The 15,395-nt window shown below is 54.2% G+C and overlaps 1 protein-coding gene across 2 annotated transcripts in view; it reads left to right on the top strand.

Moving 5' to 3' along the window:
- LOC145537826 (pseudouridine-5'-phosphatase-like) overlaps positions 1-13,668 on the top strand; it is a 67,129-nt gene extending 53,461 nt beyond the window's left edge. The window contains exon 8 of one of the 2 annotated variants that reach the window (XR_014076443.1): positions 11,816-13,425. Coding sequence is in view for 1 of the 2 variants with exons in the window: in XM_081568725.1 (XP_081424851.1) it covers positions 11,816-11,992 (177 nt within the window). In the remaining variant the exon portion in view is untranslated. Of the gene's footprint in view, positions 1-11,815 lie in introns of both variants that reach the window. The other variant, XM_081568725.1, reaches the window with a different exon arrangement.
- The last annotated feature ends 1,727 nt before the right edge of the window (positions 13,669-15,395 follow it).

Here is a 15,395-nt window from a genome sequence, read left to right as displayed (position 1 = left end):
TTGAGGAATATAAGGAGGGTTTAGAAAAAAGCCTCTCCCCACTACTGTTGATTCTCAAATGTCTTCAGCTGAGAAGAATCCTTGGGCCCCCTGTGGCGTGGTCTGGGCCCCCTTTCCCCCCGAGGGAGTCCCTGTTTTTCTTGTTTTCCTCCCCAGCCCTCCCTTGTCAGCTTCCTGCGTCCTCTCCCCTGATATTCAGCGTCTGGCTGGCCAGCAGGAAGGCATCTGCTCAGAGAGCTCTGCATTTCTGAAGGCGCGTGAGTCCTCCATCCCAGGAGGTCTCACCTCCCCCATGGCTTCGGGGAGTGCTGCTCGCCAGGAGCCCTTGGTCGGGCTCCCACGCTGAGCAGCTGATCCCGGGCCGGCCCCGGGGACCTCCGGGACTCCATGATGCCGGCGTTGGATCCCACCTGCACCTTCGCTCGGTCTGTGGGCACCCGCCCCCCAGTTCCCCAAGCCCTCTCGCCCCGGGACGTGCCCACCTTCCTCCCGGCTCCTTGCGGGTCCTCCCCAGCTGGGCGGTGCCGGTGACCTCCTGCACGGGAGGCCCCTGTTTCCCTCGCACCTCCCCCAGGCCCGCTGCCCCGCCTCCCCCTGCCAGCGGACCTGCTGAGATCAAAGGCCACGGTCCGTGTTCCTCCTGATGGCAGGGTGACTTAGGCGGCCAGGCCTGGGTGCTCCCAGCTGCCATGAAGACACGGGCTCCCATGGGACTTCCCTGGCGGTCCGGTGGTCCAGAACTTTGCCTTCCAGTGTGTGGGTTTGATGCCTAGTTGGTGAGCCAAGATTCCCACCTGTCTGAAGGCCCAAAAACGAAAACACAGAAGCAACGTGTACCAGACCTTCAAAATGGTCCTATGTGAAAAAAAAAATGTTAAAGAAATGGGCCACCTACAGCCCATAGGCCTAGAATGCATAGCGAATAATGCTGTAGAATTACATTATTTAAAGACATAATGACCCACTCTCAGCTGTCTGATGGAACTCTTCCTGGACAGGAGATATGACATATACCTCTTACACACACTTCTCCTCACGTCACCTGGATGGGTGTTCATCTCCATTTTCACATCCAGTATAGTGTGTGTGTGTGTGTGTGTGTGTGTGTGTGTGTGTGTGTGTGTGTGTGTGTGTGTGTGTGTGTGTGTGTGTGTGTGTGTGTGTGTGTGTGTGTGTGTGTGTGTGTGTTAGTCTGACTCTTGGGACCCCATGATGGACTATAGCCTGCCAAGCTCCTTCGTCCATGGGATTCTCCAGGGAAGAATACTGGAGTGGGTTGCCATTCCCTTCTCCAGTGGATCTTCCCAACCCAGGGACTGAACCCGTGGCTCCTGCATTGGCAGGCAGGTTCTTTAACCGCTGAGCCACCCGGGAAGCCCCTCAAGTGTAGCCAGCTGTCGCGTTGGATATATTTCAAGCCCCTTGACTTCCATGGAGTGGAACAAGGAAATCCAAAGGCAGCCCCGTCTCCCTTTGCGATCACAGGGAGCATTCACCTGACCAGAGCCCTTCGCTGTGTCTGCCTGTGTGATGTTCGGTTTTGTTTGGCATGACTCCTGGTAAATGGATCTCAAAGCAGTTAAGTTGCTTCTGGTTCTGTGGATTCATACGCACAGACACATATATCAGACTAGATGTAAGTTGGTGCAGGGATATGCCAGAAGCCAGTTTTTGTTACCACGATGGGAAACATCACTTGAGGGGCGCCTGTATACTTCGTCCTATAGTGTGGTCGCGCCAGCATGACTGCTGAGCGGCTTTTTCGGTTCTTCTGTGTGTCTGCACATGAGGCTGTGAACTCTCCACGCGTCAGCCATTTCAGAGGACGGTAGTTCTCATGAGGGCATCAGGACAGCGTGCTCGTGTAACCCAGCCATCTTAAGCCACCATTACAGAATGAAAATCTGACAAGACTTCAGACCGTTTCCAGGACGAGTAGTATCTTGGATTTCTGATAAAGTAACTAAACAGCCGTGCCTGCAAATACATGTATTAGACACACACGATTCTGCTAGTCTGTGGGAGCGATCAGGCTTTCCTGGTGGGCCTAGGGGTGAAGGACCCGCCTGCCAATGCAGGAGACGCAGGTTCGATTCCCGGGATGGGAAGGTCCCCTGGAGTAGAAAATGACAACCCTCTCCAGGATTCTTGCTTGGAGAATCCCATGGACAGAGGAGCCTGGCGGGCTACAGTCCATGGGGTTGTAAAGAGTCAGACATGACTGAGCAACTTAGTAGGCCCACATGGGAGCAATCTCACTTAAGTTCCAGCACAAAGAACCTCTTCCTACACCCCAGGTTTTGCTTGTGGAACGTGTGTAAACCACAGCTATGGTCTTGTTTCCAGTTCAGTCTGCCCGGCTCCCCACAGGACCCCATCAAGTATATACCCTTTCACCCGGTCGCTTTCTCCCTTGCTGGTTACTGCCGAGTTCCAACGTAGCTTCTTCCTGTGTGAGTGAAAGTGGAAGTCACTCAGTCATGTCCGACTCTTTGCGACCCAATGAACTATATACAGTCCATGGAATTCTCCAGGGCAGAATACTGGAGTGGGTAGCCTTTCCCTTCTCCAGGGGATCTTTCCAACCCAGGGATCGAACCCAGATGTCCAGCATTGCGGGCGGATTCTTTACCAGCTGAGCCACCAGGGACTAGTGTATAATGGGCAGGGAAGAGGCAGCAGTCACCCTGTAGGGTGGTAAAAAAAATATCTGAATGCAAAGACCTCTTAGGATGTGACAGTGGACAAAATGCCTGAGAAACCCTGGATCAGTTGTACACTAGGTTAAACCGATTCAATGGACGCGAGCTTGGACAAACTCCGGGAGATGGTGATGGACAGAGAGGCCTGGGTGCTGCAGTCCATGGGGTCGGGAACAGTCGGACACGCCTTGGCGACTCAACCACAGCTACAAAGGTTCAACTCATACTGAGTTCATTATTGTTGTTGTTCAGTCGCTAAGTGTGGTATGGGGGCTTGCCAGGTGGCTCAGTGGTAAAGAACCTGCCTGTCAGTTGCAGGAGACCGGACTTGATTCACGGGTCGGGAAGATTCCCTGGAGGAGGAGATGGCAACCCACTCCAGTATTCTTGCCTGGAGAGTCCCACGGACAGAGGAGCCTGGCGGGCTACAGTCCGTGGGGTCGCAAAGGGTCGGACACGACCGAGTGTGCATGAACATACGTTTCCTTGCGTGTGTATCCCTTCCCGTGGAAACCACCAGCTTTTCTGTACACGCCATCTGCAGGCAGAGTGGGAACATCCCCTCCCCGGGTCCGTCCTGCAATAACCCTGTTTGGCTGAAGCCTGCTGGGGAAGCGCGGCCAAAGGCAGGCAGGAGGAGGCATGCCTCGGCGCCACTGGCGTTGGCGGAGCTGTGTCCCCCGGGCAGCGCGTGTTTCCTCCACAGGCCGCAGGCGGCTGCCGTCTGAGACAACCCCGGGTGCTTCTTCTCTGTGAAGGTGCTCGGTGGGACTGGACACACAGCTCGCCCTGGGCGTGTGGTCACAGAGTGCTCGGGAGGCCGGAGAGCAGGACCACAGACTGGGGGCGGTGGGGGCGGGCTGCAACAGCAGACACGTGTGTCCCCCTGGTCCTGGGGCCGGGGTCCAGCACAGGGGGCGCTGGTCAGGGCATCCTGCTCACTCCTGTGTCCTCACGGGGGCGGTCCTCCCGGCGGAGGAGGCCAGGGGCGGACACAGTGACGTCCCCGTGTTCTTCTTGGAGGGCCCCCCACCCTCTCTGATGAGGCCCCCTCGGGACCTCATCAGTCACCTGAAAGGCCTTCCAGGGACCCCATCTCCAAGTCCATGGGGTGACAGGCTTTAGCATTGGACCTCGCAGAACACAGATCAGCCCATTGTGTGTATTCAGACGCCTTGGTCACCTATGGGGTGATCTTCAAGGTTGACCGCAGGTCAGCCCTCAACACGGGAGACCAGCGGGGGCCTTGGGCCAGCGCTGTGGTTCACCAATACCCTGAAAAAGGCCGAGGGAGCCACCTCCGCTCACACCCAGCCTGTGCCTCTTACACCCAGCCCACCTCCTCTGAGGCTCACACACCTCTGCTCATACCCAGGCACCTCTGATCACACCCAACCCCTCTCCTCTGACACTCACATACCTCTGCTCACACGCAGCCATTTCTGATCATACCCAGCCCTCGCCTCTCACACCCAGCCCACCTCCTCTGACGCTCACACACCTGTGCTCACAGCCAGCCATCCCTGATCACACCCAACCATCTCTGATCACATCCAACCCATCTCCTCTCACCCCAAGCCCACCTCCTGACGCTCACGCACGGCCATCTCTGCTCACACGCAGCCATCTCTAATCACACCCAGCCCTCTCCTCGGACACTCACACCTGTGCTCACACCCAGCTATCTCTAATCACACCCAGCCCTCTCCTCTCACACCCAGCCCACCTCCTCTGATGCTCACACACCTCTGGTCACACCCAGCCCACCTCTGATGCTCACACACCTCTGGTCACACCCAGCCCACCTCCTCTGATGCTCACACACCTCTGGTCACACCCAGCCCACCTCCTCTGATGCTCACACACCTCTGTTTACACTCAGGCACCTCTGGTCACACCCAGCCCACCTCCTCTGATGCTCACACACCTCTGGTCACACCCAGCCCACCTCCTCTGATGCTCGCACACCTCTGGTCACACCCAGCCCCCTCTGCTCACACCCAGCCCAGTTCTGCTCGCCCAGGACACAGGCAGGCTCCTCTTGTCTCTGCTGGGCCCTCCCCCAGTGGCCTCAAACCCAGGCTGTCAGGAAGCAGGTTCTCCTTCCCTCCGCCGTAACAGTGACCCCAGTGCCCTCGTCAGAAAGCCTGGACTCCCCTTTGCCTCATCATGGGCTGTGTCGTCCATCAGACCCCATGTCGCCTGTGAAGGATTTCCCCGATCCCATCCACTGTCCCTTCCGTCCACCACCATCACACAAAGATTGTTACGTGCATCTTCATCGATAGCAAGTGGACCGTCTTAGTTGTAACGATGCCCATCTTTAAGGGACCTCCTGACCCCCCCCGTGGTTCAGACGAGCCGCCCAGGTGAAGCTCATGGACGTGGGCCATCCCACAGGGCCCCCCGCCGAGTCTGCGCATCTCTGGAGGAGCAGGGTCGCCACGTCCGGGTGCTGAGCCCCTGAAACGCTTCGCTTCACCTCCCCAGTCGTTTGTTGCAAATGTCATCCCTTCTAAATTAAACCCCTCCAGCTACAGTTGAATTAAGCTCATCTGTTCTCCTGGAGATGAAATCCAGATGCATTTGAGCCCTCAGCTTGGTGAAGCGAAAAGAACACTGGATTCTGGAGACCCGGGGTGCCATCCCTAGACACTTGTCACCCGCCCGCCGCTGTGACCTTCAGCTCACCTGTGAGCCTCGGTTGGCGCGGGTCCCTCACCGGGGACGGTGACAGGAGAGTGCTGGCCGGCCCTCGTGCTCCCATGTAATGTTCTGCGGCCCCTGTGTGGCTCTGAGTCCAGAACGGGGCCCATCGGCCGCCGCCCCAGATGTAGCAGGCGCCACTCAGATGCCCGCTGTCTGCCTGGCACCGTAGTGGGCGGGCTGCCTTTCCCACAGACCCACCCGGTTAGAGCCACACACGCTGTGAGAGGAGTGTTCCTGACCAGCCACTGCCCAAGACTCTTGGAAGTGTGTCCCGGGGTGCCTGCTATGGGTGCCGAGCTCCTCAGAGTCCTAAAGTGTGTCCCAGGGTGCCCGCTACGGGTGCCGAGCTCCTCAGAGTCCTGAAGTGTGTCCCGGGGTGCCTGCTACGGGTGCCGAGCTCCAAACATCACCCCCCTAGGTTAAAGGTTCGTATCTGTCGTGGTCTGTGCGCAGGTTGCAAAAGACATTCCAGACCTAGACTATTTCAGAGTCGAGTTTGTTGGAGTGGAAGACGCTCTCAGAACAGCTTCTCACAGCAGAGCCCATGCTTTCTTGGGTTAGTGATCAATTTTTGCAGCCTCAGGACAAAGATGATTCCTGCTGGAGGAGTGGTATTAGGTGATTGCTTATGAGGGTGTAATAGGGAGGAGGTTTTATCTAATACGGAGTTGGGGAACGCCCGGTGTAGGTCAGGGGGCCTCATGTCCACAGTTGCTATGGAGCTTGGTTTGTTCCGGATGACCCGGGTACACACAGGGCTTTGCACCTGTGACCTTGGTACAGGGCTGCCCAGTATCCACGGGGTGTCAGGGCCAGGGGGGTGAGGTGCAGGGGGAGCGGGGGAAGGGCATTCTGCCCCACCAGCCTCTCCACCTGCTGCAGCCCCTCACGACCCTCGCCTTGGTTACCGGGAGTGTCTCTGCAGAGACCAAGGTGCGTGTCCGCCAAGGTCACATTTTCCAAGTAGGCGTGACTGAGTTTTAGGTCAAGTGCGATCCGTCAAGGCAGAATTGGCAGGGCTGGGCGGGTCACTGAGGGAGCCGTGAAGCGACGAAAAGGAAGGAGGGAAGGGAAGGTCAACACCTGCTAGCCGGCGTGGCGGCTCGAAACCGCCAGCAGGCCTTGAGGGACTTGCCAGAAAAGCACGTGCGTGTGTGCTCAGTCGTGCACACGTCCTCCTTTGGTTGGTGTAAGGTGTGAGTTGTATTGCTTTCACTTGTGTCTTTCAGTGGTTTTGTGACCCTTAAGTCCTGTGATACCCGGGCAAACTCTTCTTGGTTAAGATCTGTTCTTTGATTTCAGTACCTAGACAGGCCGTGCAGGAAGCATGCTCGCAGCGTGCACACTTCTCGTCCCTGGGTACCTCTGCCCTGTGAGTGGTCGTGACAAGACCGTTGGCTCTTAGGCAGCGCTCCCTAGCCTTGTCGTCACCAGGGCCTGGTTTCAAGGAAGACAGTATTTCCTTACACTGGAGCAGGGGGCTTGTTTGGAGATGACTCAAGCGCACTTTCCATTGACTGTGCGTGTGATTTCGATAATCATGACATCAGCCCCACCTCAGAGCATCAGGCATTAGATCCCGAGGCTGGGCACCCCTGGTCTCAGGAAACAAAGACGCAGAGAATAGTGAGCACATAAAAGCCTTCCGAGGCATTCTGACCGGCGCTTCACAATCCAGGCGTCATTCGGGTTGGGAGTCTCGTCACTTCTAAGAAGGCGGGGAAGGCCTGCGATTCCAGGTGCCGTCGGACGCCTGAGCAGCCGGTTCCGTCCGCGTGCAGCCAGCGCTGGGGTGAGTGGGCATCCGGAGCAGCTCCACTGCGGGCTCTCGGCAGGATTGGGGCTGTGTGGGGACAGCTGGGCTGAGATATGGGGAGTCCCGTCTCCCATGAACCGCACCCCGCACCTGCTGCTGTGTGTCCTGCACAGTCTCCTAACACACCGTCCAGTGGACCGGCCACTTCCGTGACCCAAAACAAGTGCGTGTGCCTGGCACACAGCGAGGCCACACAGGGCTGAAACGTCAGGGCTTGGAGCTGAGAAAGGTATACTGCAGGGCCAGCGAGGAGACGGGTGGCTCACCCTCCTCCGCCACAAAACCCGCAACTCCCTGAAGGGTTTCAGCAAAGCATGTTAAAGGCAAGAGAAGGGGGACATGCTTGGTTGTGACCAAGTTCTGAGTGCAGGAATCCCTGGTTCTTGGTTCTTATAATAACATTATAAGACAGCTTTTTACCTCTCTAAGAATGGGAAAGTGTCAGCCTTTTAAACATCAGAGCCTTGAGAGTGGACTTTCTGTATATTTCAGGCTAGGGGCTTCCCTGGTGGGGCTAGTGGTAAAGAATCCGCCCGCCAATGCAGCAGACTTGGGGTTCTATCCCTGGGTTAGGAAGATCCCCTGGAGGAGGAAATGACAACCCACTCCTTGCCAGTATTCTCCAGTATGCTTCCCTGGAGAATCTCATGGACAGAGGAGCCTGGTGGGTTACAGTCCATGGGGTCGCAAAGACTTAAGTGCCACTGAGCCAGTAATCAGCAACTACATTTCAGACTCTCAGCAACGTTCTTAACTCGAGCAAAAGCAATAGAAGAAAAGGTTAAAGCAAAAGAAACAGATCTAATGTGGAGTCAGATTTCTTCTTCCCTGTTGCAGTTTGCTTTTCAAGACTTCAAATTATCTTTTGCTGTCTCTGTATTTCTCAAATTCTTGTTGATGATGTCAACAAGAGTCCGCCTGGCGCCCAAGGAAACTGTTTTCTTAGAGCTGTGAAGTGAGGAGGCTGGGTGCGAGGAACAGAAGAAAGGGATCTGAGGAGCTCCCGGCACAATGTCTGCAGTCATGGTTTCTGTTCTCCTTTGGACTGAATTTGCAGCACAGACTTGGTGCAGTGCTAAGGCATCCGCTGCCAGCGCAGGAGACGTGGGCTTGACCCCTGGGTCAGGAAGATGCCCTGGAGGAGGGCAGGGCAGTCCTCGCCAGTGTTCTGGCCTGGAGAATCCCATGGACAGAGGAGCCTGGAGGGCTACAGTCCACGGGGTCGCAAAGAGATGGACTTAACTGAGTGCGCGCACGCACACACACAACACAGACTACCATCGCTTTTGACCTTTGAGGACAGTCAGCATCCCAAGTGGATCTGTGCACATGCCCCAGCCTGTCTGCTTGGCTTTTCCCTGAATCATTTCGAGGCCGCGGCCAGACTCACTCTGGCCGTCTTGCTACAGCAGCCCCACGGGTCCCCTGCCCCCCGTGGACACTGGGACTGGCCTCCCTGAACCCCGCCCCCTTTCCTCTGCGGCCCGCATGCTGAGCATCATGGTTCACGTCTCCTTGGTAGTCTGGGCGGTTCCTTCCAGAATGAGGCGGGGACAAATGGTGCGCTGAAAGGAGAAACCGATAAACACGCCTCCAGAAAGAGCGACGCTTCCGGAAGCAGGGCGTGTCAACCATGCCATGCCTCCCTGCCCGGTGCCCTCAAGACCCGCACAGCTTTTTCCGTGTCGGTCCGCCGGTCCGCCGTTCGCTGCTGGAGCCTCAGGGGCGTGTGGGCATGGCTCTGCGTTTGCTGTATCGCCTTCGCGGGCTTGTGGACAAGCCGTGAGGTGTGAAGGCACTGTCCCCTCTTCTCCTCGGAGAAGGACAGTGTCCTGGTCCCCTACTTTGCTCGGCGCCACCGTTTCCGAGCCTCCACGCCCTCCTCACTCCCGCCCACATGCTCGTCGGAAGGAGCCTCTCACAAATGCACGGTCTAAGCTGTTTTCATAACTCGAGCCAGACACCGTGAGGCCAAGGAATCAACAAAAATGTCCTTGGGCCCTCCGAAAGGTCCCAGGTGGTCCGCACCACGCTTCAGACCCCTCAGGGTCTCAAAAACAAAACGCCAGCTGACATTGCAGTGCCCGTGCAGGTCCCAAATAAAACCCCAGGGAGGTTGGGAATCCAGGCGGGTCGGATCCTGAAAAGGCAGGGAGAGAAACAGCAGCGACAGGAAGCGCTCGGCTCAGAGGGAGAGACCACCCGGACCGCAGTCCCCGCTGTCCGAGCGGGAAGGCGTCCCCTCCCGGCGGGGGCTGGCCGAGGCCTGCGGGGCGGGCGGTGGGCGGGCTGTCCTGGGCCCGGGACTCTGCCGTCGGCCGCCGCGTCCCGGCACCCACCCATCCTGTGCGCTGCCTGGGGCTCACGGCTGGTCCTGGCATGGTTGGCGGTTGCACAGCTTAGCTCCGGAGGGAAGGGAAGCAGGGAAGGCAAAGAAAGTCAAGTTGGTGAGCCTGCTGCAGAGCAGAGAGTGTGTTGTGTGTGTGGTGTTCTGTGTGTATTGCATGTGTTTGTGTGTTGTTTGTTGTGTGAGTGGGTGTATTCTGTGTTGTGTGTATTGTGGGTGTGTTGTGTGTGTGGTGTGTGTATTCTGTGTGTAGTGTGTGAGCGAGTATATTCTGTGTTGTGGGTGTGTGGTGTGTGAGTGGGTGTATTCTGTGTTGTGTGTATTGTGGGTGTGTTGTGGGTGTGGTGTGTGTATTCTGTGTTGTGGGTGTGTTCTGTGTGTATGGTGTGTGTGGTGTGTGAGCGAGTATATTCTGTGTTGTGGGTGTGTTGTGTGAGTGGGTGTATTCTGTGTTGTGTGTATTGTGGGTGTGTGGTGTGTGTATTCTGTGTTGATGTGTTTTGTGTGTGTAGTGTGTGAGCGAGTATATTCTGTGTTGTGGGTGTGTTGTGTGTGGTGTGTGTGTGGTGTTTTGTGGGTGTGTTGTGTGTGTGTGGTGTGTGAGTGGGTGTATTCTGTGTTGTGTGTGTTGTGGGTGTGGTGTGTGTATTCTGTGTTGTGGGTGTGTTCTGTGTGTGTGGTGTGTGAGCGAGTATATTCTGTGTTGTGGGTGTGGTGTGTGTGTGGTGTGTGTGTGGTGTTTTGTGGGTGTGTTTGTGTGTGGTGTGTGAGTGGGTGTATTCTGTGTTGTGTGTGTTGTGGGTGTGGTGTGTGTATTCTGTGTTGTGGGTGTGTTCTGTGTGTATGGTGTGTGTGGTGTGTGAGCGAGTATATTCTGTGTTGTGGGTGTGTTGTGTGTGGTGTGTGTGTAGTCTGTGTTGTGTGAGTGGGTGTATTCTGTGTTGTGTGTATGTTGTGTGAGTGAGTGTATTCTGTGTTGTGTGTATTGCGGATGTTGGGTGTGTTGTGGGTGCTGTGTGTATTGCGGTGTGTTGTGGGTGTTGTGTGTACTGTGTTGTGCTGTGAGTACTGCGGGTGTCCAGCCCCGGGCGTGCTGGGGCAGCGGTGCCGAAGGCGCCCAGGAGAGCATCTCCGTGGAGCAGGGAGCAGCCCTCCTGACAGCCGCGCGGCCCCCGCAGACAGACTCCCTGCAGAGGACGCAGCGGCCCAGCAGCAGGGCTGCCCGGGGCTCCGAGAGGAAGGACCCGCCTGCAGCACAGCGGACGAGGTTCCGTCTCTCGGTAGGGAGAGCCCTGGAGGAGGGCAGCCTGCTCCGGTGTTCTTGCCTGAGAGCCCCTCGGACAGAGGGGCCTGGCGGGCTACAGTCCACAGGGTCGCAGAGAGGCAGACACGACTGAGTGAGCTCACACACATGCGCACGCGCTCTCACGGCCCGTGTGGAGTTCCAGGGGGCGCAGGGAGGCTTTGCAGGAGCGTGTGCCTCCCTCCGGGAGGGAAGCGGGTGTGAAGCTGACGGCCCGCTCGCCCCCGGGCGGGTTCCGTCTCTCACTCGGAGCGTGAACTGACCTGAATGTGGCGTGGGTGCCAGTCGCAGGACGGTGCATGGGGGAGCTCCCTGACCTCTCCAGGGTACAGACACCACTCCCCCGCTTTGAGGCCATGTCTGAGCAGGCCCGGACAGGTACCACGCCCGGTGCTCGGGCTGGGTGTTCAGGCGGTTCCCGAGGCGTACTCTGCACACCCCGGGGCTGGCCTTCTCCTGACCCGTCGTTGACCGTGTAATGAGCAAACCGCTGCGCCTGACACGTGGCCAGCAGTGAGGTCACTTTACACCTAACCCGCATGCTTTTTTCTTACCCTTCGCAACGTCCTCTCGTGCTTGGCGGAACTGCTTCTGAACGATTCCAGTAAAATAAATTTGTGTGCCTAGAACCCGGTCTCCCCGCTGAGCTGTGCCACCTTTTGGGGCAGAGAGCGATGGGCCAGCCCACTGTCAAGTGCCAGGGCGGGACGCACTCGGATGGTGGGCGTGCCAGCCCCCTCTGCCCCCCTCACGGGTGATGAACCAGGCAGCTCCCCGTCCACACCCTTCCTGGGTCTCGCAGAACTCCGGCCGTGCCCACAGGCAGACTCAGCCACCGGCCATGGGGGCCCTGCCCACCCAGGCGAGACGTGTGGGTACGGACAGGCACGGCCTCAACCCTCTTTTTTTTTTTCTTTTTCTTCTCCCTCGCCCTGCAGTGCCTGGTGTTCGAAGACGCGCCCAACGGGGTGGAGGCGGCCCTCGCCGCCGGGATGCAGGTGGTCATGGTCCCGGACGGAAAGCTGAACCCAGACCTGACCTCCAAGGCCACCCTTGTGCTGGGTTCCCTGCAGGATTTCCAGCCGGAGCTGTTCGGCCTGCCGCCCTACAACTGAAACGGCGCCCCCCGCCCGACCCCACCCTGAGAGGGCCGGGGGCCGCCCCGAGGAGCTGGAGGAAAGCCCTGCGCCCAGACCTCCCCTGGAACCGGCCAAGCCTTCCGCCCCCAAGCCTTCTCAGCCCGCCAAGGGCCAGGCCCATGCTCTCCACGGGGGCCACAAACCCTCACTTGAGACAACAGAAGGCACACCCAGCCCAGAACACAAAAGGGAAAATTCTCACTTGAAGAATCGTCTTTAGTGTCCGAAGAATTTAGCTTCACGTCCTTTTTCTTCTTTGATGTTCTCAACCCTGGCTGGCAACTGTAAAATATGTATGCATATATGTATGTGCTTGTGTGTATATATATATGTAGGTACATATTTATTTATATTTACAGACATCGTGTCAGACACAACTGAGTGACTTCACTTTCACTTTTCACTTTCATGCATTGGAGAAGGAAATGGCAACCCACTCCAGTGTTCTTGCCTGGAGAATCCCAGGGACAGGGGAGCCTGGTGGGCTGCCGTCTGTGGGGTCGCACAGAGTCAGACACGACTGAAGCGACTTAGCAGCATAGACATCGTGTACTGTATCACTCTTCAGTGTTTTTTTTGTCGTCACGGGCAGTAGCAACTGATACAAGTGAGGTGGTCATTATGTTTGTAATCTGAGTGGGAAATTCAGATCACGGATGAGCTTTTAATAAGAGACTCTATCAGCAGACGGTGGCATTCTTCCTCTGTCCTTCAAAATGCTCTGGGCCTGTGGTCAGAGCCTGTGACCTCTGTCATCCGTGGTTTGCTGTCGGTGTGAACATCATTGTAGCCTCCGTCTTACATCGGGGTGCATATCCACGTGCGAGAACGTTTTCTACCTCAGAGAAATCATTTCCTTTAAGATCATTTATTTTTCTAATACGCTCTTTCAGATAGAATTGGATTGCAGAATGCTGTCTTGGTACCACCAAGAACCCATTTGGGGAACAATTTGTTGGACATTACGCTCTGGCGATTAACTGCTTCTAATAGATTTCCTCCAGAAAGCTGGCACGCTGCAGTCCATGGGGTCGCAAGGAGTCGGACACGACTTAGCAACTGAACAACAACAACAGACTTCCTTAGCCTTCTGCGATGGGAACATCATTGAAAATGAGAAGAATATAATCACGGGCTGTTCCTACTAGGTGGCCCCCCCCCAAGTGTTCCCTGTTACTGATTTTCAACTGTGTAAGGTCTTAGAAAAATGATAGAAATGTGTGTGACGGCGATGATTGTTCGTGATTATTTCCGGCCTTTGACCAGTTTTGCACCATTTCAGCTAATTGATCTCACTGTGTCTTGATGGCCTGTGTACGAGCCTGTTCTTTGAATCTCCCTGAAATTTCCTGTAACATCTTACTGTTTCTCTCACCAGTTAATCTCATTGAATAAAAATTTTGACACTTGTTTCTGTTTTATTTGTGAATGTGATTTTATCACTCTCTTTTGAAAAACGTCGCACTCCAGGGACTTCCCTGATGACCCACGATCACCATCCAGTGCTGGCGGTGTGAGTTCCACCCCTGGTTGGGGCACGGAGATCCCACATGCCTTGTGGCCAAAAATCTAAAACATAGAACAGAAGCCATATTGTAACAAACTCAATAAAGACTTAAAAAAATTATCCTCTGACAAATGTAAAACATAAATGTGACTGGTTGACTTTTTTTTTTCAAGCCACGGCCAGTGTTAATACTGTCAAATGATACTTGCATATGTATATTTTTAAATTTTTTTTTAATAAATTTATTTATTTTAGTTGGATGCTAATTACTTTACAATATTGTAGTGGTTTTTGCCATACATACATTGACATGAATCAGCCATGGGTTTACATGTGTTCCCCATCCTGAACCCCCCTTCCACCTCCCTCCCCATCCCATCCCTCTGGGTCATCCCATTGCCCCGGCCCTGAGCATTTGTCTCATGCATCGAACCTGGAATGGTGTTCTGTTTCACATATGATAATATACATGTTTCAATGCTATTCTCTCAGAACGTCCCACCCTCGCCTTCTCCCTCAGAGTCCATAAGACTGTTCTATGCATCTGTGTCTCTTATTCTGTCTCACATATAGGGTTATCGTTACCATCTTTCAAATTCCATATACATGCATTAGTATACTGTATTGTTGTTTTTCTTTCTGGCTTACTTCACTCTGTATAATGGGCTCCAGTTTCATCCATCTCAGTAGAACCGATTCAAATGTATTTTTTTAATGGCTGAGTAATATTCCATTGTGTATATGTACCACAGCTTCCTTATCCATTCGTCTGCTGATGGACATCTAGGTTGCTTCCACGTCCTGGCTATTGTAAACAGTGCTGCGATGAACATTGGGGTACACGCGTCTCTTTCAATTCTGGTTTCCTCGGTGTGTATGCCCAGCAGTGGGATTGCTGGGTCATATGGCAGTTCTATTCCCAGTTTTTTAAGGAATCTCCACACTGTTCTCCATAGTGGCTGTACTAGTTTGCATTCCCACCAACAGTGTAAGAGGGTTCCCTTTTCCCCACACCCTCTCCAGCATTTATTGCCTGTAGACTTTTGGATAGCAGCCATTCTGACTGGTGTGAAATGGTACCTCATTGTGGTTTTGATTTGCATTTCTCTAATAATGAGTGACGTTGAGCATCTTTTCATGTGTTTGTTGGCCATCTGTATGTCTTCTTTGGAGAAATGTCTGTTTAGTTCTTTGGCCCATTTTTTGATTGGGTCGTTTATTTTTCTGGAATTCAGCTGCAGGAGTTGCTTGTATATTTTTGAGATTGTTTGTCTGTTGCTTCATTTGCTATTATTTTCTCCCATTCTGAAGGCTGTCTTTTCACCTTGCTTATAGTTCCTTTGTTGTGCAAAAGCTTTTAATTTTAATTATTTTTAAAATTTTTATTGAAATATACTTGTTTTACAATGTTGTGTTAGCTTCAGGTGTTCAGCAAACTGATGTGCTTATATACATGTATTTATTCTTTTTCAGATTGTCTCCTATTATAGGTTATCCCAGAATATTGAGTAGAGTTCCCTGTGCTGTACAAGTATGTCCTTGTTAGCTATTTTATATACAGTAGGCATTTACATATGGTCAGTGAACCAAGCTTTCTTTGCACTCAGCAGATAGAGGTTCTCAGTGAAGTGGTCACTTACTTGATTTGTACGTGATCACATTCTTCCCAAATAGTTCTGTTTTGTGAATAAGGTCATTTCTATCATTTGTTCTCCATTGCACGTATAAATGACATCATGCGGTATTAGTCTGTCTCTGACTGACTTCACTTAATACCATCATCTCTAGGTCCACCCCATGTTGCTGTAAATGGCACGTCTTGACATCTCTTATTAAACCTGAGACCGTGGGAAACATGCCATTAAATACATT

This window comes from Giraffa tippelskirchi, chromosome Y (genome assembly GCF_054371585.1).
Source record: "Giraffa tippelskirchi isolate mGirTip1 chromosome Y, T2T-mGirTip1v1.2.pri, whole genome shotgun sequence".
NCBI classification, from domain to species: domain Eukaryota; kingdom Metazoa; phylum Chordata; class Mammalia; order Artiodactyla; family Giraffidae; genus Giraffa; species Giraffa tippelskirchi.
The sequence above is the reverse complement of the archived record's forward strand: the minus strand, read 5'-3'. Positions and strand labels throughout refer to the sequence as shown.